This window comes from Amblyomma maculatum, chromosome 11 (assembly GCF_055883805.1).
Source record: "Amblyomma maculatum isolate TAMU_Amacu chromosome 11, ASM5588380v1, whole genome shotgun sequence".
NCBI classification, from domain to species: domain Eukaryota; kingdom Metazoa; phylum Arthropoda; class Arachnida; order Ixodida; family Ixodidae; genus Amblyomma; species Amblyomma maculatum.
This window is the reverse complement of record NC_139354.1, coordinates 83,069,284-83,096,460: the sequence shown is the minus strand read 5'-3', so window position 1 is coordinate 83,096,460 and position 27,177 is coordinate 83,069,284. Positions and strand designations below refer to the sequence as shown.

The 27,177-nt window shown below is 44.7% G+C and overlaps 1 protein-coding gene across 1 annotated transcript; it reads left to right on the top strand.

The window, feature by feature from the left end:
* The first annotated feature begins 5,245 nt into the window (after positions 1-5,245).
* Positions 5,246-25,502, top strand: LOC146174279 (uncharacterized). Its single transcript, XM_084584052.1, has 3 exons — positions 5,246-5,351; positions 15,503-15,783; positions 24,931-25,502. The coding sequence occupies exons 1-3, from the start codon at positions 5,303-5,305 to the stop codon at positions 25,294-25,296; spliced, it is 696 nt and encodes a 231-aa protein (XP_084440178.1). The 5' UTR covers positions 5,246-5,302; the 3' UTR covers positions 25,297-25,502.
* The last annotated feature ends 1,675 nt before the right edge of the window (positions 25,503-27,177 follow it).

Here is a 27,177-nt window from a genome sequence, read left to right as displayed (position 1 = left end):
ACAAGGAAAACATGTCCCTTTAGTCAGCACAATGGGCTCTGGAGAAGTGTTCGAAGCAGCGACAAGCGCTGTGCCATGCTCAAACCGGACAAGACTTGGTGGTAGCGCGATTCCACGGGTCAGATGGCGATCAGAAGGCACGATTAGCACATCTCCGTTATCAATGTCAGTAGAAGTAAGCGCGACAAGTTGTTCGCATCCAGGGGGAAACACTGAGTTAGTAGCGGCAAGCAGGCGATGACGGGGCACGGGAGGTTCAGAAGACGGATCGCTCTCGTTCATGTAGATGACCCTGTCGCGACACGAAATGCTGGCTGATGCGGCAGACAGAAAATCCCAGCCTAAAATAATGGGGTGAGCGCACGGTGACATCACGGCAAATTGTACGTGGTGGCGGACACCATCAACAAAAACTCGCACAGTACACTTAGCAAAAGGCCGAATTATTGCCCCATTAGCTCCACGGAGTTCGGGTCCATCATAAGGCGTTTTCACTTTTCTTAAGCGGGAGCACAAGTCAGTGTGTATCACAGAAACAGCGGCGCCCGTGTCAACCAAAGCCTCAACAGATAAACCTTCAACCCACACTAAAATAATGTTCCAGGGACGTTCCGGAGGATTTTTGGGATGGCCGAAGAGTGCAGTTTTCCCTCCTAAAACTGCAGTGGTCAGTTTTCCGATAGGCGGGGGGTCGTCAGAGAAGCTTGACGGAGAGGCGAGGTTGAGCGGCGAAAAGGCGAAGGAGAACGGCGTCTTGAAGGCCTGTAACCAGCAGGCGGAGCGGGGCTTTCTGGCGGGGGTGATGAACGTTGCGGATAATCAGGGAATGAACGGGGGTTAGAGCCGGAAAAGCGAGGAGGGTAGTCTGCTTCAAATGTGTCGTAGCCGCGGCGTTCATTCTGGAGCCTGCGACGACAGAAGCGGGAAATATGGCCTCGGTACCCGCAGTAATAACAAACAGGGCGGGTTGGGCGCCAGTTGGGGTAGTATGTCGGCGCCGCGGCAGGTGGTGCCAATGCAGCGACATGAGCAGTGGTAGGCGCCGGTGGCGTAGACGCTCCAACTGCAGGCGGTAAGGTCGTGACCTGGGCGTACGTTGGTACCTGACAGATGGTGGGAGCGACCGATGTTGGGGGCGAATAGGTCATTGAGGCCAGCTCTTCTTTGACAATGCTACGCAGGCCGGCACTTGAAGGATGTGGCTCAGATGCAGGGCGGCACAAATTACCTTGAGCCGAGAGCTCTTCACGAATTAATTCGCGAATAAGTGCACGGAGGTCAGCGTTGGCAGTGAAACCAAATGAAGTGGGATCAGGCTGCAGGCGTATTGACTTTAGTTCGTCAAGGCGTTGACAAGTGGATATGATGGCATCGATTGTGGTAGGGTTCTGCACGGCCAGGGCGTTGTAGGCGAGTGGCCCAATACCTTTAAGGACGTGCCGAACCCGCTCGGCCTCTGGCATTGTGTCATTGATGCGCCGACAAAGTGAAAGTACATCTTCTATATAAGAGGTGTAGGTCTCATTGGGCCGCTGAAGTCGGGCTTCTAGCTTCTTCTTGGCGGACTCCGTCCGAACAGTAGGAGCGCAGAAAATCTGCCGTAACTTTTGTTTAAAGGTAGCCCAGTCCGGAATCGTCGATTCATGATTTAGGAACCACGTTTTGGCCACATCCGTCAAATAAAAGGACACATTAATTAGTTTAAGCGAATCGCCCCGCCGGTTGAAAGCACTGACCCGGTCGTAGCTGTCGAGCCAGTCATCAGCGTCGTCGCCTCGGAGACCGGCGAACATCTGCGGGTCGCGCTGACGGCTGCTGACAGTCCAAGTGGCAAGGGGAGCTGGAGTCGAGTTGGTAGAAGCCGAATTAGCGGAGTGGCCCTCTTGAGTCATGACGATGGTGGTCGGGGTCAAACGGCGGCCAGAACGAAGCTCCAGGTGGATGCAGGTGACGAAGCAGCGGGGAAATCAAGGCGCACCTCCACCACGTGTAAGGTAACGCGAAGGTCGGACTTGGGGGATCAGGCTTTATTGCAGACCTGAAGCCTTGGTCGCACACTGCAGCCAAACACACTCCGCGATGACGATGGGTATCTACAAGAGGGAGCAGGATGAAGATGAAGCAGCACGTTCAGTCGTGTGGAAGATGAAGCGCCACACAGTGCTCACAATATATATATATATATATATATATATATATATATATATATATATATATATATATATATATATATATATATATATATATATATATATATATATATATATATATACACTCTGAATCCACGGCGAGAACCCGTGTTAATGAACCTTTTCACCAGAACCTGCAACCGTACTATGCTGCTAACTTCATACCTACTCAGAGCTTCCAGCGCACGTTTCCGGAGGCCGGGCACTGTCCAAACATAACCGCTATGTTAACCTTGTCTTTAAAAAACTACAGAAAGAAAGTCGCCTCGAACGAGCAAAGCCTTCCTTGATCCGGAATACCAAGTCTCGATAACCTAGCTTTTGGAACACAGTTCTGCAAGCTGTCTATACGCTTTTCTACATGTTGCATCTATGTGGCCATCCTATTTCAATGTCCGTGAGGTGTTCCTAATTATTTAACTGCATCTACTTCTGCAACTTGTACTCCCATCATAAGATAAGCAAATTTTAAGGGCACCGGTTTTGAAGTCGTGTTCATGAAAGCTGTTTTTTTTATGTTTATTTCCATTCCCCATCTCTCGCACCACCCCGCGATGTTATGTTACTCAAGGAAGAATAGAGACGTACCTAGTCGTAAAATGTACGCACTGTGGTGCAGATAACATCAGTTCAGTTCAGTCGTTCAGTCTTGTCCGACTCTTCGTGACTCTATGGATCATGTCACGCCACGCTTTCCGATCTCTCACTATCTTCCTAACATCCCATAACTTCATCTGCAGTGCCTCGAGGATGCCATCTAACCATTGCGTTCGCTGCCTACCCCTTTTCCGGCGACCCTCAACCTTTCCCAACATCAAATCTTTCTCCAGCGACTCCTCTCTTCTCATCAGATGACCAAAGTAGCTAAGCTTTAACTTTAGAATTTGACCCTCCAATGAGCAGTCAGGGTTTATGGTCGACAATATCGACTGATTTGATCTTCTCATATACTCATATGCTATATTAGGTTTGACATAAGAGGGAATTTTAGTAACAAATATTAGGAATAGAATAGGACCCGGCACTGACCCCTGCGAAGCACCAAAGCACACCTCGAATTATTTTGATTCAAATTCACATATCTTAACATACTGCATACGTTACGGTTTCACAGTTTCAGGGGCATCACTCCTGCTTCGATCAAATAAGACCAAGACCAATAGGACGTCTTACTCCACAGTGCAAATGGAGGTGCAGGAGACAGAAACCAAGCGGCTGGCAGTACTCATGCATTTCATTCAGCCTTGTTGCGATTATAGGTTTCGTTTCAGCACACTGAATAAAATGCATTTAAAGTTAAAGTAATTTCTCTAATGTAGCTAAGCAATGTAGTCACTCATATTCAGCGGTCTCATGCCCACAGAGGCTGCGGATGTTGAACTCTCACGAGGCCCCATTCGGTATGTGCCCACGATAATAGCTCCCACCAGAAGCCAGTAAAGGCGATCCCGAGTGGCATCATCTCTGAGCTCAGTGTCTTCCGCGTCTAGATGTTACATGTAGAGCACTTCTTTCTCCAGACGTTTTATCAGTGACCACGAGAAAAAAACGCCTGAGTTTCAAGCACCGAATTACGGCTGACGAAAAGTCATACACGTGCGGTTGATGTGAAACACATATGTCTTTCACCCGGAAGCCTCGTGGACCCACTTTCGTTTATATCGTCTAGTCTGTAATTTAATGACATCCCCGAATCCCTAGTACAAAAAAAAATATTTTTCCTAGCAATCGAGATCCGTCCACAAAAAAAAAAAAAAAACACAACATGGTTTCACAGTACACCATAGCCCGCGAGATATACTGACATTTCCGGCCTTCGAACTATAAGAAAACATGTTTTTCTTAAACGCCATCAATGTGTTTATCAAGCTATGTACCGGGGAAAAAGTTGGAAATATTAAAGAGCCTGTTTGTATCTCATATTTAGCAAGCGTTGATTGATGTTTTATAGCGTGTTCCATGATATAGTAAATGTGCACGCAGCTTCAGAGTGAGTCAGCCGCATCGACGGGACATGATGTCATTCATGGTGTGCTATCATCTTAGGAAAGAGGCAGGATGTAGTTTAGCACCGCCTGAACTCCCCCTCTTTCTCCCTTCCTCCTTCCCCGAAAGCTTTCACTTCGCCGGCTGCCGTCTGCTTGAGCATGAATGGAACCTCTGTATCATATTGTTTTATGTGTAAAATTGTTGTTGAGTTATAAAGCTGTTAACATTCAGGCGGGCATAAAAGAACGGAATCGCAAATTTGTTGATCACGTATTTTATGAGAAATATACCATCACGGTTGCGATGCACAGAAAAAATGCCAAATACCTTTGGACACTATTACGCACTTTGGGACAAAATTTATAGGCTCTCATTTGCTGCAGCTATTAGAAGCCGAATTAAACTCACCTTATTCCTAATCCACGTGAAAATGCACTGAAAAACACAAATAAGGAGGACACGTAGAATAGGACGAGCGGAATATGTCCTTTTCTTGAAAGTCGCTTTTCTTTTTAGCGCATTTTTCTATGGCTTCAGCAGATGGTCACCAACTGCCCGACAACAACTCTTGCGAAAGCTTATCAGTCCGAAGGAATACTGTACGTATATAAAACCAGCGTTGATTACCAAGGCATGGTTCTTATTTTGCTCATTCCAGTCTCCCACAAAGCAAAGCAAGCTGCAGTAGATACACCTGCAAGATATCGCATCTTGGTTCACAGATATAATGCCTTTCTTTTGTGTACTTTCCCATTGGGCGGGTGACTGTGCGTTGCCTTGACTTCGGCGTCGCGTCAAAAAACCACAACTTCTCGAGTCGAGGCTGGCCGTACGTACTTTCTAATTTCGTACTTTTTCTTCTCACGGATGAAAGTTAATTTTTCTATTTGTTGTCTGGTGACGTATTCTCTTATCGTATCCGCCTCATGTTGCTCGAGCCGTGCCGCGCCCAGAGTCCGCGTGTGTCGGCAGATACAGCGGCGTGAGAGATATCGAGGACGATGCCTGAAATCCGAGAGACCTCCATGCTCCGGCCCGACGGGACAGCCAAGGAGGCCCGCAGTCGGCATTGGCGCAGGACCAGGCTGAGGGCACATCGCAACGACGCGGCGTGAGTAAGTAACATGCAGTCGGCAGCAGTGGTCCCATGGATTGTACTTCTCGCTACTATAGGTAAGAGTCTAGTTGTCGCTTAGTACCAGCAAGCGCGCTATACCAATCCCTTGCGGTTGGGTTTGTTTCAATTACCGAGCCCAAAAGTTGTTTACCTAAACAAACATAATTGATTGCATAAACCGTGCAAACACGGAATTTCGTCCACTTCCTTGCGGATTCTTTTTTTTTTTTAGCCGAGGGTTCTGAATAGGCTATTTTTAGGGACCTTTTTCACTAGTTTTTGAAGTTGATCATGTGCTGTTACCTTCAATGACTCGGTCTATACAAAAAAATCAGCATTTTGTTTATCCTTCACAGGAAAGGTGATTTCAGATCAGAAGAGCGTGTTGTCGGGATAGTTGGTTCTGCAACTGTTGTATGTGTTTCTTCCTGTGTCCTGTCTAAGTTATTGCGCATTTCTTTTATATACTGTGGTTTCAGATAGCAAGCGCAATTGTGCTTTTATTGGCAGTAGACACCACCGTTACAATACAAACCTTCCTAAAGTTTCCGTAAAATTTGAACCTAATTCTTGACAGGGAACGTGGCATTGTGATCCATACATTCTTTCTCATTTTTTTTTTTATTTTTTAAATATCTCCTTCATACTTTTTTCAGGGAACGTGGCATCGCGCTCCATACATTCTTTCGAATTCTTTTCTTTATTTTTTAAATATCTGATTCACACTTTTTTTCCCTTCTCTCAAGATAACTTTTGGGCTTGGCTACCGAGGTTTCTACTCCTTGCCCTTCTGCATTGAATATATTTATTCAAGTTGGAGAAGCTCTCACGAATGTTTACAACATTTTATTGGGAGAAATATGGGAGAGGCCTTCACCCTGCAGTAGGTATAGTCAGGCTGATGCTGCTGATGATGATGATGTCAAAGGTGTGTTATCGACCGGCCTAAAAGGGCAGCTAGTTTTTTGTATATTAAGTCATTTTGTGCAAGTTCTGGGGAAGATATCGATCGTATTAACTCTTGACCGTAGCCAAATACTATAACCCCAGATCATCCCCTGGCAGGCGTGCTATATTTACTTTTCTATGTTTATTCAAGAACGGATTCTATTGGAATTATATCGAAATTCATAATCACTCATCGTGGGCACAGGACACCTCTTGGGTGATACTCTTGCTAGACATTAGATCATATCAAGACTATCATTCATATCGATAGTTAATGTATATGTATTTGACAACGCATCACATCCAACTTACAAACACTCAAATGCGCACGACATTTTTCCTCCAAGTATCTAGTTCTTCCTTTTGAGCGCATGACAAAATATCAAAATCAAAATTCTTTCATGAAATGGAAGCTTATGTATTGAATTTATAATAAAAATATCTTACAATCCATCACAGTCATTCCACAATTATTTATTAAAATATACTTCATTAGTTTGCAAAGGAATTGCACGTGCGCGATGGGAGTTGAGGGACAGCAATAAAAGCAAATTTTTTGTGTGCGTTGTAAACGTATACCTATCATCAAGATGTGACAACCGTTTAACGCACATTTCATCTCAAACAATACTGGCCCAGAAAGGTGGACGTGCAAATGAAGGCTACCAGAGTCGGTCGCAATGCCTCGTTCAAGCATTATTTGTCACTTCATGGGGAATTCCCGTAATGGCGCATCAATTCGCGAGGGGAAGAGACAGCCTTTTATGGCTAGCTTAGTAACAAGCCATCACAGATGTCTCTCCACGTCTCCATACATTATGGGTTCTTTTTTAAAAAAATGTCAAATTCTCTTTTAACGTTGTGGGGAAATCAAAAGCGGGGTGGACGCGCATAGCTTTATATACAGCAGCGTCAGGAAAGAAATACGGGCTACCTTAAAGGTCCCCAGAAAGGGGTCACCAAGAAGGGTAAACAACGCCGTAACACTGATAGTTATTGAACCACCCATCATTCTCCCGCAAAAATTTTCGATCTAGCTTCTGCAACACCAGAGATATCGGCGATTAAAAATGACCCTTCCAATTTTCCCTCTCAACTCGTGCGCCGAAGGGAGCCATAAAAAAACAAAGAATACAAGCAAGTTCAAAGCTCCGCCCAGACAAACGTCACTTCGACGAACTTCCGGTTGCCGCGCGCTCGCTCGCTGGCGTACCGGCGTACTCCGCCAAACACGTCCTCGCTTGCACACGCCTGAGGAGTTCGCCAGTTCGCGCAGCGACGGTTAGTGTAACCACGAACCCGTGGTTATCCTATGTTACACGGCGGACCAAACCATGGTTGCACCACTAACCGCGGTTACCGCAAACCGAGCTTGACGACCTCGGTTTGCGTCGTTAACCGAGGTTATGACGGCGTCTGGTGACGGAAGCTACGCGTCGGCGCCCGAGTGCGCGAAACGTACGAGCGGGTCTGCTTCACAAAGTTATTCATTTGCCCACTGTATCACGTTTAAAGATCGATGTATAGATTATGGTGCCGCCCGACGTCTTCGATTACGGCCGACAGCGCAGCGACTGCGTACTGAAGCCTTGTCGTGCCTACAGTATCGTTTGAACGGCTTGTTGCTGAGCAGAACGCCAAAAAATACGCGGCCTTAGCTATGAAAGTACACGAGTTTGCAACGCTTGCAGCACGGGATGCCGCGAGCAGGCTGAGGTACGTTACACAATTACCGCGGGGGTGAAACGTGCGAGCGCGGCGAACGCCGGCACCGTGCGTGACCGTCCCTAGTCGTCGCTAGGCCTATTGTTTCGCTTCGAAGCCGCGGCGGTCGACGCTCTGGAACATGATCAACGCTGTTGTAAATCGTCTACTTATGAAACTGCCTTATAGTGATTCCTATCCTGCCATAGTAAAATAATTATAGGATTAACTCTCCGATGCATTAATCGCAGAACTAGTACGAGCAGATCGGATCAGCCGAAATGCACCAGCGGCAGCTGGCTTGAGCAGAAACTAGCTTGTATCACGGCTATCGCTCTTACCAGCAATTTGCTGCTGGTCAGCGATCCTCACGAGGGCTTCATACTTGATATTCGGCTCAATATTCCAGACGCCAACAAATTTTAGCACGCTTTATTTCGGACATCGGTGCTAACGATCCGCCGTGTGGTTCGCGAACGGTATGCGGGAGGAGGGGCCACAGCGGCGGCGTTTACGGCGGTCAAGGATGTGCTGCCCTCGTGCGGTGCTTGACCGTGCTGTTGACGCCTCGTCGGACGACACTCCGATACTCCTGAAATCACGTTATATAAATAAGATATTTGTAAATGCAGCTTCGTTCTGCCGATCCCTGCGTCGCTTCGGTTGTTGCACTTAATGGGCAATGGCCACCTAACCGATAAGGGCGGCGAGCTGTAACAGCCCGCACAGAGTTTTCGAGCAGCGCACGAGCAGACGACTTTCGCAGCTACCGGAAGTGTGTTCGTGACGTCATGGTTGCAGTGACCGCAGCGAATGGCAGCTTCTAGCAAGCCTTGCCAGTCAACCGAACCGTGACGTCACGGGATTAGGAAATAGTTCCATGCGACACCGCCAAGAGACATTCCCTCTGCCCGCGAATTTCAAAAAACGCTGTTTTTAAAAATTAATAATAAATCGCTGGCTTTGTTCCAAGGAGTTATACTTTGCGTTAATGCTGAAAAGGATGTGTTCTACACACTGAACACGTTTATCAGTGGTTTCTTGGGGGCCGTTTCCGTGGACCTTTAAGCTGCATAATTCGGTACATACTTGTATGTGAGAAGCAATTTTTATCACAGACCGGGGATTTCATTCATGTAACATTACTGTTCTGTGACAGTGAATGCAAAATAGAAATGTATTCTGCGTGTTGTGTGGTGTCAGTGAACGCTAAAGACCTCCATGTGGAAATGATTCCGCAGTCTTTCGCTACTGCTCCAATTTGTTTCATTTTTCCTTCCCGCCTGCTTTCCTTACGGTGCGGTTCAGGTAACCACCTAAAATTGACAGATATTTCGCCTTTTGTGGGCACTGACGACAGAAGAATTTCGTAATTATTGGTTGATGAGCAAGGTGTTCCTCATGCTTTGACGCAACACTTACATCCAAAGCAGATGTTTAAAGCTGTTCATATGTGTTCTCGTGTTCTCATTACAAAATTTTAAAATCAGCACAGGGAACATAGTAAAATGAAAGCGAAAAAAAAATATTCTAGCACTGCTAAGTTCACTATCTTTTCGGTTTATGGCCTTGACTTTCAATGTCATGTGAGCTCGGTTTTCAATGAGACGTAAAAATATATTACAAATGCCGGTCAATTCGCTAATTACACACTCTAGTACTAACGCCCCAAAACTTCACCCGGAGAACACAACAGGCAATTTCATAGACAAAAGACCATGGAAGTAGAAGCAGCCAATATAACTAAGTATATTTGCAATGTTATAACAGGACATAGAGGAAAACACTGCAATTGCAATTTATTGTTCTCCGGTAAATGTAGCCTTCAGGTATTGAGCGTGTACCCGACCACTTAAAATCGGTTAAATTTAAGATGGTGATTCTTAGTGTGATAGGTTACTTGTTTTCTTTAACGCTTGGATGACAGGCTCCAAACAGTAAGCTTTTACACAGCACAGGGACAGTGAAAAGCAAATACACATCCCGCATGGTAGACGCGCAAGATATACAATGGGCCGATAAAATAACAAAACAGAGAGCAGCCGACACTCAAAGAGTTCCATTGAGCAGTAGTAGAATATAACTCAAGGAAAACTTACAAAATACAGTCAATGCCATCAAGCGCCTGGCAAGGCCTACTGTAAGATGAAGACCACTATCGCTCCAGGTATCCTATATTATTAGCCTTATTCTCGTAGTTCTCTTAATATTACCCGGCCGCCTGTTTCATCGTCCTTTTCTACGTTTTTGTGTCTTTCTTCCGTGTATCATCTGTTCACCTGCATTGTTCGTCACGTATAACTGCACGAATTTCACTGAAAAATGTGATTGAAGCTAAAGAACACTTTTTATGGCACTAACAACATTAGCATCCCTTCAGGTATCCAGCCATTTTGGGACCTCTTAAGCATGCTTTACCTTCATGGATCACTGCCTTGTCGTGGCGGAGGGGCTTGCGAAACTCGATGAAGTCGTGAGCTCTGCTGTGTAGGGCCACCCAAGATAGACAGGTCACGGCAGAGAGTTCTGACAAAATGTGATTCACTGGAGAAGGTAATGGCAACCCACTCCAGTATTTCCTGCCAAGAAAACCCTATGGCCAGTCACAATACCGTTAATGATATGGCGCCGGAAGATGAGCCCCCCAGGTTGGAAGGCGTCCCACATGTTACTGGGGATGAACAAAGGGCGATTCCTAGTAGCTCCAGGACGAATGAAGCGGCTGGGCTAAACCCAAAAGGACGCTCAGTTGTGGATGTGTCGGGAAGCGACCGGAAAGTCCCATGTTGCAAGGAGATATATCACATAGCAACATTGAATGTAAGATCTATGACGCAAGGTAAACTGGATGTCGTCAAGCGAGAAATGGACAGATTGAACATTGATATCTTGGGTATCAGCGAGCTCAAGTGGACCGGAATGGGAGAATTTAACTCCGGCGACCATTTTGTCTTTTTTTGTGGGCACGAATCCAAGAGAAGGAATGGGGTCGCTCTCATAGTAAACAGAAGAATGGGCAAAGCAGTGCTAGGGTACAACCCCAAAAACGACCGAATGATTTCACTTCGGATCCAAAGTCAGCCTTTCAACATAACAGTTATCCAAGTCTATGCACCGACCACTGCTGCTGAAGAAGCTGACGTTGAGAGATTTTATGCGGACCTACAATGCCTTTTAGACCGCATCCCATCATCAGACGTCGTTTTTCTCATAGGAGACTGGAATGCTAAGGTCGGGAGTGAAGAAATATCCGGAATTATAGGCAAGTTCGCTCTTGGCGAGCCAAATGAAGCTGGGCAGAGGCTAGTAGAGTTTTGTCAAGAAAACAACCTGACCATAGCGAATACTCATTTTCAACAGCCCAAGAGGCGCCTGTACACATGGACTTCACCGGACGGTCTGTACAGGAATCAGATCGACTATATTCTTTGCCGGCAGAGATGGAGAAGCGCTATACAAGCAGTAAAAACAAGGCCTGGGGCCGATTGTGGCACCGATCATCAGCTTCTTGTTGCCAAAATTAAGCTTCGATTGAGGAAAACGCAGAAAACTATAAGGACTTTCAGGTATGATCTGGATCAAATTCCATTAGAATATGCTGTGGAAGTGAGGAATCGATTTCAAGAATTAGATCTGGAAGACAGAGAGCCCGAAGAGATGTGGACGGATGTTCGTGATATAAGTTCGTGAAGTTGCTACTAAGGTAGTTCCAAAGCAAAAGAAATCCAAGAAAGCAAACTGGTTATCTGAAGAGGCTTTGCAAATAGCTGAAGAAAAGAGGATGGCAAAAGTTATGAGGGAAAGAGAAAGATACAAGGTTCTCAATGCGGATTTCCAGAAAATAGCAAAGAGAGATAAGAATGCCTTCCTGAACATACAGTGCCAAGCAGTTGAGGACAACAGCCAATTAAGGAACACTGGAGCTCTGTATAAGACAATCAAAGATATCAAAGGAAGCTTCTGTGCTAAGCTGGGCGTGATAAAGGACAGAAAAGGTAAGGACCTCACTGAAGCCTCAGAGATAAAGAAGAGGTGGCAGGAATACACAGAAGAACTGTACAAGAAGGACCCGAATGTGCAAACCCAACATAAGACGGTTGTGATTACTGATCTCGAGCCGGGCATCCTGAAGAGTGAAGTTGAATGGGCCTTAGCCAGCCTTGCTAAGAACAAAGCTAGCGGAATTGATGGCATTCCAGCTGAGTTCCTTCAAAACCTCAACCATGACGCTGTTAACATTCTGCATACATTATGTCAGAAGATTTGGACAACCCTGCAGTGGCCACAGGATTGGAGGAGGTCAGTTTACATCCCCATTCCAAAGAAAGGCAGTGCCAAAGATTGTTCCAACTACCGCACGATCGCGCTTATTTCGCATGCTAGCAAGGTGATGTTGAAAATCCTCCAAGGTAGGCTGCAGCAGTATGTGGATCGGGAGCTTCCGGACGTGCAAGCTGGGTTTCGCAAGGGCAGAGGAACTAGAGACCAAATTGCTAACCTTCGCTGGATCATGGAAAAAGCAAGAGTTCCAGAAACCCACCTACTTCTGCTTTGTTGATCATGCGAAAGCGTTTGACTGTGTAGATCACAGCAGATTGTGGCAAGCTCTCCAAGAGATGGGAGTTCCAATTCACCTCATCTGTCTCCTCAGGAACCTGTATGAAGGGCAAGAGGCCACAGTCAGAACTGGGCATGGTCTTACTGATTGGTTTCCGATCGAGAAAGGAGTGAGGCAAGGCTGCATACTGTCGCCCTGCCTGTTTAACCTATATGCAGAGTGCATCATGAGGAAGGCCGGTCTGGACGAGTCTTCAACTGGAGTAAAGATTGCTGGAAAACGTATCAACAACCTTAGATATGCGGATGATACCACTTTAATTGCAAAAAGTAAAGTGGGACTCAAGAGACTTCTGATCCGCTTACAAGAAGAGAGTGAGAAGTTTGGGCTTAAACATAACATTAAAAAGACAAAGATCATGGCGTCTTGCCCTATCAAGTCCTGGAGCATCAATGGACAAGAAGTGGAAGCTGTGACAGATTTTCTGTTCTTGGGCTCCAAGATTACCTCGGAAGGAGACTGCAGCCATGAAATTAGGAGACGCCTGCTTCTGGGAAAGAGAGCAATGGTTAGCCTTGACCGCCTAGTAAGAAACAGAGACATTAGTCTGCCAACCAAGATCCGTATAACTCGTGCTATGTTCTTTCCAGTTGTGATGTATGGATGCGAGAGTTGGACTGTGAAAAAGGCTGACCGCCGAAGAATTGACGCGTTTGAATTGTGGTGCTGGCGAAGACTCTTGAGACTTCCTTGGACTGCCAGAAGATTAAGTCAGTCGATATTGTCGACCATAAACCCTGACTGCTCATTGGAGGGTCAAATTTTAAAGTTAAAGCTCAGCTACTTTGGTCATCTGATGAGAAGAGAGGAGTCGCTGGAGAAAGATTTGATGTTGGGAAAGGTTGAGGGTCGCCGGAGAAGGGGTAGGCAGCGAACGCGATGGTTAGATGGCATCCTCGAGGCACTGCAGATGAAGTTATGTGATGTTAGGAAGATAGTGAGAGACCGGAAAGCGTGGCGTGACATAGTCCATAGGGTCACGAAGAGTCGGACACGACTGAACGACTAAACTGAACTGACCTGACATGAAGTAAAGGGGAACTAAAGTATGCTATGGCCCCAGTGGGCTTCGAAGCCAGGGCAGCGCAAGCCCATCAGCTGCCTTGGCCCCTTCATTTGATTCTTGCCTCTGTCAACTCTTCTTTCAGTGTTTAAATAGCAAAATAGCTGCTACGAGTGCTCAGTATCGGGTTAAAGGTTGCACTTTAAGCTATTGTTCGTGTTGTGTCCCGAATTGAAGTGGCAGATTGCTCTGTGTACAGAGCTATACTCGAATGTGATGGTATCCATACAGATGTCGATGCGGGAGCAGTCACCCTCCCTGGGACCCTGGGGTTTAGAGACATGAGTATTCGGATGAACGAATAGGCGGTGCAAGTTATCAAAAAGCGATTGGAGGGTTGGTGGTGGAAAAGCAGGAAGATGACATCATGTTTGAAGGAGAGAAATAAAATTACAAAATATAGTAACTGATATAATGAAGCAGTTGACAAATTCTGAAATAAAAATCAAGATGTAAGGTTTAAGAAAAAATACAGGGGAAAAACAACAAAACCTCGAGCATTATGCCAACTGTCACCGCCCCATTTCGAAGGAGGCACTCTTATATTCCATCCATCCAACGTATACGTGATTCCAAAGACGGCATTGGAATAGCGAATATTGCTACAATAAGGTATTAGGATATATCTGCATTTCTGATGTTTAATAAATATGCGGGACATTGGTTCAAGTGCTGAGGAGCTCGCAAAAGGATTCAGCATACTTATAAAGCGATGATATTTACAACGCTAAGAAAACGCATCGCTTTGGTGAAAACTACGCTTAATTGATATAAGAGAAGACTATGGGAGCAGATTGAACGTTTTTAGAGGCACAGTTTCTCTGTTGAAAAATTATGCTTCCCGCTGTGGTTAACGCTATTCTTTAGCTGCAGGTACGATTTATGTCATGTGAGGTGCTGCTCATTTTTGTGTTTCTTGCTTTTCTTTTTCTTTCTATATGTAGCCATATATATAAATATATACACATACGTTTATATATATATATATATATATATATATATATATATATATATATATATATATATATATATCAAATGGCATTTTAAAATTTACAAACTTTTCTCAGGATTTTTTCTCACACAGAAACAAGGGCGGCGGAGTAATGCGGCGCCATTCTGCACGAGAACTCTACCCGTTGCTATACAGGTCCTCTAGAGTATTTAAAATTCGGTAATAATCAATCCTGCATAAATGTTTTGCCTGATTGTTTGCAGCTGTTTGCTGAGGCATGAAGTTCGTCCAAAGATAATTTGGACTTTCTGTGCTGCTCAGCCCTATAAACTGAGGCACGTCTAAACGTGCACTACGCGAGCATTGAAAGCCTAAGGCCGCGACGCGCCGAAAGCGAGTTGTAACGAGAAAAGTGATAGCTTTTGTCGCTGCCAAGTGCCGGTTGTGTAATGTTTTCGCCCAAATTTCTCAGAATCAACTTAATGCCATTCCGCTGGCACAGACGGAATTGTTGTTGGCATCCGCCACTGCGAAAGGATTAGAAATGCAGTCATTTACAAATCCAAATTGTAGCACTAATCAGGGGCTAAAGCTCTTGCCTGGAACTGTACTTAACGAGCCTGTAGAAAATGTGTTTGCACTGTCAATTCCATTTTGCACTCAAAACTTCTTCCTGCACATGCCGCGAGCCATCTACCGTGCAGTGTGACCAGCCTCATCGCGAAAATTTATTTCACTTCTTACGCGTGGGTGCGGAATATGGTCTGCAATGACCTCTAGCAGGCCAAATATTTCTGGGGTTTTTATGCATGGGCAAATTCGTTGCTCGCACGCTCTGTGTAGATGCAACAGGAGACCTTGTCGGCGAAACGCATCAAGCAACAGCTGCAAATGTGGTCGAAACACTGCCTCCACTTCGCAGCTTCATCGGTGCCCAGCCACTCGCTACGCACCACACCGCGGCCCAACCGTTGCTCCGACCAGGAAATCCAAGAGGCACGTGCTGTGTTACGAGAAGCGGTGCAAAGGGTGAGCTCCACACTAAGTGAGAGTGTCTCGGTACCAGGCGTCTCCTCCAATGGATACGTTCTCTACAACGGAACTCTGTCACCGCTGCGCCTGACCGATGTCAACGTCACCGCCCAGCTTGCCGTGTGCCAGGAAAACGTACGGCACTTCCCCTTCGTTATCGCAGTGGGCACGGTAAGGCTGCAAAATTGCTGCTCATTTGCCATTCGTCCCTTTACCCGGTCCGTATTCCTATCTTGCATCGCTTTCAGGAGTGTCGTTTTCTTCGTGTTCGACCTCACCTTACTGATGCAAGCGACGGAACCGGAAGTGGTGGCAACCGAACCGACATCTCGTTCTGTGGTTGCCACAAATACGCTGACTGGAGGTTAGGGAGAAAACGGCACTTCTAAAAACGGCGCAAACTGGGAATTTGGACCCTGTTTTGCTGTGTTCCTGGGATGCCCGCCTTTTCCCAGAAACGGGCATACTAGATTCGTAGCATGCGCGCGTATCGCATATTTAATCCTTGATTATGTGTTCGCCCAATTCCTTCAGGTCAACTTTATCGCGTATTGCAGCGATAAAGTTGTAAGGCGAGTGCAGCGGAAAAACTATCTTGTGACTACAAAATGCGGATTACTTCAATACGATTTGGCCTAAGAGAAGATTCAGTCGCTCAAGTAGGAGGAATCGATGCTTTGTTCGTGTCACGAGCCGGCCACGTTACTCCTATGCCACCAAGGAAGATTCGCTAATGGAGATAAACTACAATCTTTTACGTGCACGCTTTATTTTCTCACATACCGTAAAAGTAAAGGTTAAGCAAGAGGTATGCAGTTGAACCGAAGAATTCCTTAAATGGTATGGCGGGCACTGTGTGGAGAACTGGAGCGTCCCTCGAACGTTTCCGGGCTCCGGGCTCCTGCATTCCAGGCTGTTGGAAATGGCTTTCTTTTTCTTACAGGCATTTCAACAAAAGTATAGACCACGAAATTCTTTGCTTTTCCTCTACAGAGTTGCAACGCTTTAAGTATTTCTTCAAATTTCTCACCTTTTCTCTGTTATTCGTAAAGTCGTAATTTTTATTATTCGTACACCTTCACACGCCATCGGTAAATATTATGTCAATTTTCCTTAAAACAGTATGTCAGTCTGTTTGTCATTATTATACCCAAGCCAATCACCGAACTAACGTCTCATAGAATCGCCAAGGGGCACAGTTTCAGATGCACGGCGCCACCCGTGGAAGAAAGCATGGGACAGCTCACAGTTTGACTCACTGATTTCACCGCGCGTTGATGGTGTTTTCTTTTGGAAGCGACGTGCTCGAAACGGCGTGTCAAAATTCACCTCGTGAATTACGGCTTCAAGATTGGCCAGAGGCTTCTGAGATATTCTGCGAAGCAGACTTCATTGAATGGAGAAACTTAGTAATCGTGTCTTCACTTTTGAGCAGATGACTGGAAACGATGATCGAATCACATTTCACTGCGTAATGCATTTCTCATGTGAGTGATAACATCGTCTAAGATGGGCACCTGGATGCAAGCCCACTATTTACTTATCATGCCATGTTTAATCTGTTTACTATTTGCGAAAAACCCATCCTCAATATGAAACAAAGCGGAATATTTGCGGACAGTCGCCGTCTGTTGCATCATACGAGTATATATGCATCGGTTCAAATTATTTCGAGGGAATTGGGGACAGCACAAAGCAGTGTAGAAAATAGCAATATCTCTACACTTCCAACGAATTCAGTAGAGGGACGAACTTGATAATATTTGTGACGAGCTCCATGCGTATCAACCAGAAACCACGTTTTTTTTTTCGGATGATTGCAGCACTTCACAATGTAGCTGAGCTACATGCATCTCGGAAACAGCGGCAAGTAGTTTACTAGCGAATTGGTTTCTTCTCAATGAGTCTCGTCTCAAGTTTCATCCGGAGAAGGGCGATTTTGACATCTCCGGTGAGTTGAGGTCACCTAAGGGATACAAAGTAATAGTTTGGTCACTCCTTGTTCTTCTTTTTAACGCTAACCAATCCCTAATCGAGCCTTCCCAAGAAGCTGTACAAGTAAAAAGAGGAACTCGGAATAAATTACAAATTTTCTTACTCACGTGAAACTAAATTGTCTGTGGAGCCACAGATGTCGCTAACAGTTGACGCCGAAACTGGAACTAGTAGATTAGGAAATATATATAAGTTAACGTTATGGTGAGCTGAAATTGCACGCCGTGAATCTTGTACGTTACTACCTTGCGCACTATTAGAAAGCAAAAGCACTCGTTTAAATCGGTGTCTACATATGAGCACTTGTTACAAAACATGTTCACGTAGAGTACCACCGTAGTAAAGAAGTGCGTATTTGGCTACATTTCAAATACGCCCTCTAAGACAGGCGAAAAGGTGCACGCAAAGTCACGTGTAGTCACATGTGGAAGTCATGGAAGGTCACCATCCACCTCCTGCTCTTTACCTTTGCGAGAAAAGCTTACTTTGTATTTCAAGACTTTCTTGCTTTCAGATTAGAGGTTATGCCCAAACATTCGCGTCACGCAATCACAACCTCAATGTTCTTTCTTTCAAACTGTGTCTACTTTCTCTAATAGTTTATTGTTTAGCAGCGTAATAATTGTAATTATATCTCTTTTTATTGATTTATTATTGTTTTTGCATCTGAATTTATTTTCTATTTTATTTTTATTTTCACTTACGCGTGCACTTTTATTTTCCGAGCAATACTAACGAGTCACCTTCAATGTTCTATCTGAAAATGCCCACTAGTCTGCTCTTATATACTTTGTTCCTATTTGTTTCGTTTTCTTTCTTTGTTTTGCTTCTTTAACTGGTGTTGATATGCGGTTCTACAATGTTATTTTCCCGCCTTATGTAATGCCCTCTGGCCTTTAAGGCTTCCATAAATAGAGTAAATTACCAGTCTTATCCATCCCCCCCCCCCCCCCCACACACACACACCATCCAGCGTCCTTACGCTAGGCAGGGAGAATTATGGATACAGTCGAGTGATGTCAGCGTAGCGTAGTGGTTGGCGCACTCGGCTGGGACAGAAGGTTGGTGATTCGAGTCAAGAAGTGGAAACGATTTTTTCTTAATAATCATAGACGGCAGAATGTGGACAAGCTCTTTTCCCATATCCTGTCCACAATTTGTGGTGACAAGCTATGATGACGACACTGATCAACTAATAAAAGCTTTCGCCTTAAAACCGCCAGGAGAATTGGCGGAAAACAGCCCAATGAAGGCATGCTGCCCTTAGAGGCAGCGTTCACGTCCGCTCATAATTAATGACCGCTCTCGTGCTACAGCGTGGAAGCACTGTGTACGGGCACTAATTCTTTTTCCGTACTTAAGAATGTACATTGATGCCACCGTCCCAAGTCACCATGATTATCAACCTCACTGCACACAACCCAGGTCAAAGGCCTCTATCATAACCTTCCAAATTAGCGGTCCTAGGTCAAGGGCATCCACTTCAACTTCAGAGACTCCTTAAGCTGATCGCCGCCGCCTCCAGCGCTTACATTATCTTCTATTGCAATTTGTTAACATCGACGACCTGCAGGTTTCAGACTTATAGTGTTTAGCCTAAATCGACTCAGGCTATGAAAATAACCGCTTGAGGGGCTAGTTGGTGCTGCATAGTATTCAGAAATGTGGCGCAACAAACACAAACACAAGAGAAGAGTTGTGTTGTGTCTCTTCTCTTGTGTTTGTGTTTGTTGCGCCACATTTCTGAATACTATCAGGCTATAAAGGACGCGGAAGTGAAGGGTTTCGAATATTTCGACCACCTAGGGTTGCCCAAAGTGCACTGACATCGCACAGGATACGGGCGCCTTGGTTTTATGCGCCCTAAAGAAGACGGCCACCACGGCCTGAGTGATCCCGCGTCCTTCGTTTCAGCAGTCGGGCGCACTAACCACATAGCCACCACGGCAGTGGTTAGCGACCATCAGCAGTTTTTCCTTCGCGTCGCATGTACTGCCCATGTCAATTTCATCTCTTTGGTGTAGAGTATATTTTCAGTAACTTGAGTTTCTTACCTGAACGACTCTGCACGTTACACAGAGCATTTCATGTTACATAACTACCTGTGCTGTCATCAATTTAAGTGGAATCCTATCCTTAGCCTTAACTTCTCTGCCCCATAGATAAGTACCGGTAAGATACAGCTACTACATACTTTCCTCATAAGCTATACCGATAACCTGTCAATCATGACCAGTTAGTGCTCGCTAAATGCGCTTCATGATAATGTTATCCTCGTGGTTATTTTCCTTTTGTTTTAAGAGTCAGCGGCCAATGGCATTTCTAAGTAGACGTATTACCTTACCACTTCCATCGCTTTGCCGTTTCTCGTAAACTGCCCTTCTTTTTCGATTTCCTTTTATGTTGTCGTGTTATGCTCGGAACACTACGTAAACCACTGAGCTGAATGAGATGTCACTGAAGCAAACTCTTTCTTTGCAAGACTTGCGTTCAAAGTGCACTGAAGGTCAGCAAAAATTGTAATCGTACAGTGTGGTCATTAGAAAACAGAAACAACCAATCTACCCCTCTTCATCGCAACATTCGTTGCCTTCTTAGAACGGATTATCTCTTTTGAGGGCCTGAGACATTTACTTATTTCGCTCAGAATCAAATGACCACTTTGCAGCATTTTTTCACAATTCTTTCAGCCGTACTGTAATCCTTTATCTATTTAATGGATCCCATCCCCTTAATTAGTTTACTATGGCAATTCATCAACGAATTGCAGATTTTTGAGGTATTATTCGTCAGGCTTTATCCGAAACTATTCCAGTCCTGAGCTCTGAATTTCTCTTCTATGCAAGCGGTGAATAGCAGTGAGAAATTGTCTCTCTTTGCCAAGCACCCTCCCTTACGGTGCTTTTATTACTTTCTTTGTGGAAAACAATGGTTACTGTGCAACCACTTTAATATTTTCTAGAAACTTCCCGAATGTTTATGTAGAACGAAAGGAAGAAGATGGTTTGCACCGTATGAAAAAGAACTGAACAGACGAAGACAAGTCCACTTCTCGAAACGTTGGCTCATCTGCGAACTGAGGCATACCCTATTTACCCTTGTTCAGTTCTTTTTCATACCGAATGGTTTATGTAACATCTACATGACTGCTGAGGTTTTACTGAGCGAAATGTTTTTCACGTAGTCTATGGAAGCTATCTATTGGCAGCATACATGGCAGTAATTGAATTACAGTAATAGAATTACTGTAATTTAATTACCTTTTCCTATAATTTGTAGTGTAATGAATTACTTTTTCGGTTTGGTAATTTAGTAATGTAATGAATTACGTTTTGGCAGTAATTTCAAAGCAAAAGTATTTAATTCCTATCGAAATTACTTTTACACAAATGCAACACTACTACTTCAATAGAAAACAAAGTAGAGTCTGCGAAAGCAGGAACGACGTGCCGCAAACCGAAGCCAGCGTAACGGATCGGCAAAACGAGACAAAACAAAACAGTGCGCCTGAAACTTCCTGTGTAGCAGTTCACAGGTGCGGCTATCCCATGGCAACCTTTCTCCAAGGTAAGCAGTGCTTGAGATTCCAGTTTCTTTGTTTGTGTAAAACTAATCAGCGCATCATTTATGAGAAGATTTCTCCAAGCAGCAGGAAACTAGGTGTCAAGGGAATGCCAAAGGAACAGATGGTGCAAGAAGGCCGGAGTTGAAACGTAGTTGGAAGAGCGGCGTGTTGCGTCGCTATGGCAGAGTGGTGCTGGTTGCACTCGTCACCACAGGGCGAGGGAGGGTTGGTGAGGGGCAGACAGGAAGAAGGGTCCATGCCGTGAGCTGCTGTGGCGTGAGAATTACTGACCGCAAGGTGCCGAGGACGATTCTTGGGAGTACGGAAGCAATAAATAGCCTAGCTTCTTCGGGATCTTCAAATGGCGGAGACAGCTCCGGGCCAGCAAGACGCTGGATTCGCCGCTCATTTCATGACCGTTCGACCATGCTTCTGCTTTTGTGGTTGTTTTTCCTTTTGCGGTTGTCTAATTTTTTCAACGTCAGGTGCTTTAGGAAAGAGGGAAGGAATAGTTCTCTGGGACGTAATTTGGCGCGAGGACAAAAGAATGTGCGTGCTTCGTTTCTGGAGAACAAGTTTTTTTTGTTTACCAGCTTTACTTAGTTTTCTATGGATGAAAACTAGAAAGTAGTTTAAAAGTAATTGAATTACTCAGTCCAAAAAATTGCAGTGTAATTTCATTACGTTTTAGGAGCAGTGATGGGTAATGTAATATAATTACTTTTCTGCGATTTTGAGCAAAGTAATTATAATGTAATTTAATTCCTTTTCAAAAGTAATTTTTCCATGTACGGTTGGAAGTGATAATATTCTGTAGATTTTTGCTATTACGTGATTGATATTATGCACAGCACATGAACATTTGTTGGGTAGGATTCGCGAAAGCGTATCTGTTCCTTTGCTTAACTGAATTCTAATGTTGCCGTGACTGCTCACTGTGACCAAAGTAAATATTTGTTGCCTTGCCGATAACGGCAGTTAGTTGAATGATCTGTAGTTTTAATGCAAAATCATTTCTAGCCTTATAATGAAAATTGCATGTCGGTGAGATTTCTCCTGGGAATGAGTCAGAGCGATTCTACGAGTAAGACATACTGCACCTATCCTTCCGTGTAATCAAATTGTAGAACACCGGTGAAATTTGATGCGTTCAATGGAACGCTTGTCGTGTTCGACAAGGGGCACGCAATAGGCGGGCCAGGTGATGAAGGGTGATTATTCCTAGCACTACGGGGCTGAGATGGTAGGTCAACGCCACTTGCTGCGTTGGCTAGCCAGCCATCGAATTTTTATCTGTTGTAGGCCGTCATTGCACCTGACACCACTTAGGTAGTGGACGACGGCTGTTGCATCGCGCGTCATTCTCTCCCACTTCTTTTTCTTTCTGCTCTACTTTCTTTCTGTCCGCACAAGGCAGCGGAGGTGGCTCAGCTACAGTACCATTAGCAGGCCCGTTCATTTAATTTTCCTTCTTCCTACAGCCACAACAACAACACGCAATATACCTTGTGCAGCATCAACGTTCAGGCTTTCGCATTTGTCCACTACATATTGCTACGAAGATGACGAAGCGGGCAGTGGCGCGGGGCGGAGCGCTCGCGCCAGGCCCGCTGGCCATAAAAGCATATTTCATCGTCATGTCATCACGTCGTTCTGTTTCTGTTGTGTCGCCGTTTTCCATAGCTTGTCATGCCACCACGTAACAATATTATGCAGGGCTCTGGAAACTTCATTATTTGACATGCCTTTTTATATTTAAGGATTAGACCAATATTAACGCTTTACCAAGGCTTCGGTACTCTCTGGTTCATAAGGCATTTTGTGTATAGAGCAGGAAGCTTTCCTATCATAATCTTTTGAACGTTTATGAACAAAGGTGCAGTTATCTTCCCCGACTGTCTTGGTCCTATTCATTGCTTTTTCGGTTTCGAGACTTCTTTCTGCATCTCTGGAGCAAAGGTTGACTGCCTCGAGTATTACAATTCTCATTATGATTCCGAGTAGATAGGAGCATATATCAGTGTAATGCTCCTCAGCTGTTGTGACTGTATTATCAATGTTGAAAATGACATGACCGGTCTTGCTTTTTCGTGCGTATACCTAATTTTGGCAGTGCCTTGTTTTCTCCAGATCTTTTCAGGCCACTGCCATTATTTACAGCATGCTCTATTTTTGTTCATAATATACTTCCTTTTCATAGATGTTTTATGCATATGATTTAGTGTGATAACTCTATAAGGTCTGTTCGTGAGCTAGCTTAGAGGCTTTCACTTTTTTCATTCTAAATTGCAACATCAAACAACTCCCTGTATTGAAATGTGCAGGCCATCTCGATTATATTAAACTCGTTGGCATTACAGAAATAAGTTAAAATATAAGTAATACGATCCATAAAACATGCCACCATATTAGCTCGTGTGCAACTTGTAAGCGTAAATAGAGGGTGCTCAAGCTAGTGGAGCGCTTTCTGCAGTGACGTGCGGCTTGCTGGGACACCGCTATCACACAGCTCTCCCCGGTTCAACAACCTACTAGGCGTATGCACGCGCACCGAAGCTAGCCTCAGACCAAGAGTCGAAAAAGAGAGCACACTTGGTGCATCATCACGTGCGCACCAAATATAAGGCATGGACAGAAAGAAGCGTCGAAGTTCGCCACAAGTGTCGCCATGGGGCTCATATAGAACCTGCAGTTGACACTGCATTGAAAAAGGCCATCGCTGAACCTAAAATGCATAATTCTAGTACTGGCACTTGTATGCGCAATGATAACACGCTTAAATTTAAGTTATAGTAAATTTCCGCTGAGCCTTCAGTTGCGAAGCAGGCCATGCAAGAGCCGCTTCAAGCTTTCGATCAACTTTCCTGAATTCATCGCACGACAGCCGGTCCACCGAAAGCTTGCTTACAGCGATTCTTGATGAAATAAAAACCCCAAAGCCGAACGCAAGCGGGCCCAAAGCTCACCTTGTCTACAGCGTTAGCCTAGTCAGCATGCCGACTCCACATCATCCGCAAAAAACGTTCATCTGAGTTGAATCATTAGAACCGCCAATTTCAGGTGTACGCGAGAAGCTCTATATATCGTTTCCGCTGAACGAGAGCTCGAAAACAGCGAACAACGCTGTTAAAAGTTTACGCGGTATTTTGAATGGGAGATTCTGAGATTTTGATGTAAGCAAGGTTTTGGCGTTTGCGGGACGAGATCTTGCTGTAAAAATTCGGAAAGAACAGCTACAAGGAGATCGGCCTGACAACGGCGTAGACGGAAATGGATGGTTTCATATTTTGTCCTCTTTTCCTTACATTAGGACAATTACAAGCTTTTCTTCCTCTGAATGTACAAGTAATATTATATTTTCATATATACTATCTTCTTGTCACGCTCGCTTCAGTGACTTACTTATACTTGTGAAATTTCTAATTACAAAATCAAACTCCCAAAGACCGTAGCGGAATGTCGCCTTACAAGTTGCTCTGAATAACATGATTTCTGGGAAGTTTCCTTAGCAGCTATATTTTCTTTGAATTTTAGAAAACAAGAGACGCGGTAGTAGGCTTTCACATGTTGGACGCCTTGACCGTATCTGAATTATATTAATGAAAATAGGTGAAATGGCAGTGTAAAACAGAATGCAGAGAGATTTGCTGTCGGTCTCAGTAAATATTTTGAAGTATACTTTTGTTTGAAACCTCTAAAGTTTGCTAATTTGTCCTGTCTCAATGTGCATGGCCTCTTTTTCTATCCTTTTCCACTAGAACAACCAGATGAAAGGCATCTACGAGTACCACTATGCGGGAAACAACGTCACGACGCCCGAGGAAAGCGGTCGGGTGGCAGTCACCTTCACAGGGGTGTCCTTCAATGGCAAGCTCACCCAACATCTTGGGGGGACTCAAGGCGAAGGTCCTGCTTCGAGGCCTGAAGTAACGCGTGTGGACGTGACTCTCAGGGAGTATCCATCATTCTCAGGGATTGCCACAGGTCCGCAGAACCCCCAGAGGAGCGGGGTGCCCTACTTCGACATGATGCAGGCGGCCGATCGGAGCTTCGTGCCAGTCTTTGCCAAGCTGCCTGAGACACATGTGCTGCCTGCGCTCAAAGCCGCTCTAGGCATAGAGTAACGGCGATGCCTGAGATATGCTGATGGCTGAAAACAAATAAAAGCCGGTTTGCACTTTGTGCTTCTTTAAAATACTACTTTATGTTATTGATATTAGGTTCGTTTTTAAGGAAAGCTGTCCGAAGAAAAGCTTCTCCACCACGTATTACATTTCCTATGGAGCGCTCATACCAATGAGCCTAGTAGGTGTACTGTCAAAAATAAAAGTGAATCGACAACAAATATGCCCCTTCCCTGCCAAAAATACAATCCGGAGACACTTATGCCACTTATATATATATATATATATATATATATATATATATATATATATATATATATATATATATATATATATATATATAAGCAGATAAATGAAGGGGAAATGAGGGTGTTCGTTATAATACATGAAGGAAAGAAGCCAACAGTCGGCGAGGCCAAGGAAAGCATTGGGGATTGTACTGTCTTATTTTTTTTATTTTTTTACTTCGATAATCACATAAATTAGTAATGTATTCTGTTCAGGGGAAAGATAATTAAACACAAAGTAGAAAAAAAAATAACGTGCCGATGGTGGGATCCGAACCCACGACCTCCGAATATCGCGTCCGGTGCTCTTCCAACTGAGCTACATCGGCTTTTTTTTTTCTTTATTGCCGGTCATCACCAACACACAACAAAACCAACAAAAACGCGCTACAATCAAATGCTCACTGCAGAGCGGTTACCACAAGCATGACACTTAATACAGAAGCCGGCAGGCTCATACGAGTTGCCTTTGTCAAGTTAAAATTCCTTCAGCTCGCATAGTGGTTCGACTCTTAAAATCCAGTCCGGCACAGTGGTCTTCAATTTGTGCATTTCAACCAATGCGTGTATACTCTCGCGGAAGTAGAGCCTTGCAGGGCGGGCGTCAGGGTCACAGTGAAAACCCGCCATTCTGGACCGCCATAGACTGTGCAGGCCTATTAGCATAACCGTATCAAGTGGAATCCCTTCATTATTTTCAGTTGGCAGGAATCTAATCCCGTATGAGTCTAATGGTAATTCTTTTTTAACAGTTCGTTGCAGCACGTCCCAAAAATAGACGCCCTCCCAACAGTGCAGAAATACATGGTCTATTGTCTCTGGCTGTTTACATATTAAGCAAAGTGAACCCCATGGCAAATAAAAGCCCTTGCTTTCAAAAAAAGTTTGTACCGATAATGTTCCTGTATGTAACTTAAAGAAAAACGTCTTTACCCCAGGAGAAACTGGCATTCTTTTGACCCGCTTCAGTACGTCTTGACCTAGACGGCCGCTATACAAGGCTCTGTACACAGGAACAGGGAAGAAGTCGTCACAAACAGCTTTATACAGGTTCTTCTTCATCACTGAACTTAAGTATTCTATCGAGAAGCGAGCTGACAGAATTCGAACACTGCTGACAATCTCTTTGAAAAAACTAGAAAGACGCCCTGGCATGCTTTCCGTAGCAACAACGAAATTGGGCAACGCCCGCGCGAGCCTCACTTGGCATACAGTGCGCAAAAAGGGGTCGGTAACGTCGCGAAAGAAAATAAATCTGTTTACAAGCTGGCGCACAAATAAGTGAGCAAGCCCGAGACCTCCGTCTTTAATTGGCCGGAACAGGTTATCCCGACTACATCTTTCCCAGCTTGATGCTCATACAAACACAGCAAAGATTCGGTGTAGCTTTTGAACACTCAACCTAGAACAATGAAGTGCTTGCATGACGTACCACACCTTGGCAACAAAAAATAGATTACACACAGTGGCTCGTGCAAAGATAGACAGCGGCACTCCTTTCCACTTGTCAGCCTTCTCCCGTATTTCCTGAACTTGGGCTCGCCAAAATGGCTTGCTGTCTTCATAGAATTCTAAAGGTACACCCAAATACTTC

Bases quoted from the DNA above. Each gene is read 5' to 3' on its own strand.
- LOC146174279 (XM_084584052.1), top strand. From the start codon at position 5,303: ATGCAGTCGGCAGCAGTGGTCCCATGGATTGTACTTCTCGCTACTATA. The intron at 5,352-15,502 runs GTAAGAGTCTAG...TCCACTTCGCAG, and splicing joins TGTACTTCTCGCTACTATAG to CTTCATCGGTGCCCAGCCAC. The intron at 15,784-24,930 runs GTAAGGCTGCAA...CTTTTCCACTAG, and splicing joins TCGTTATCGCAGTGGGCACG to AACAACCAGATGAAAGGCAT.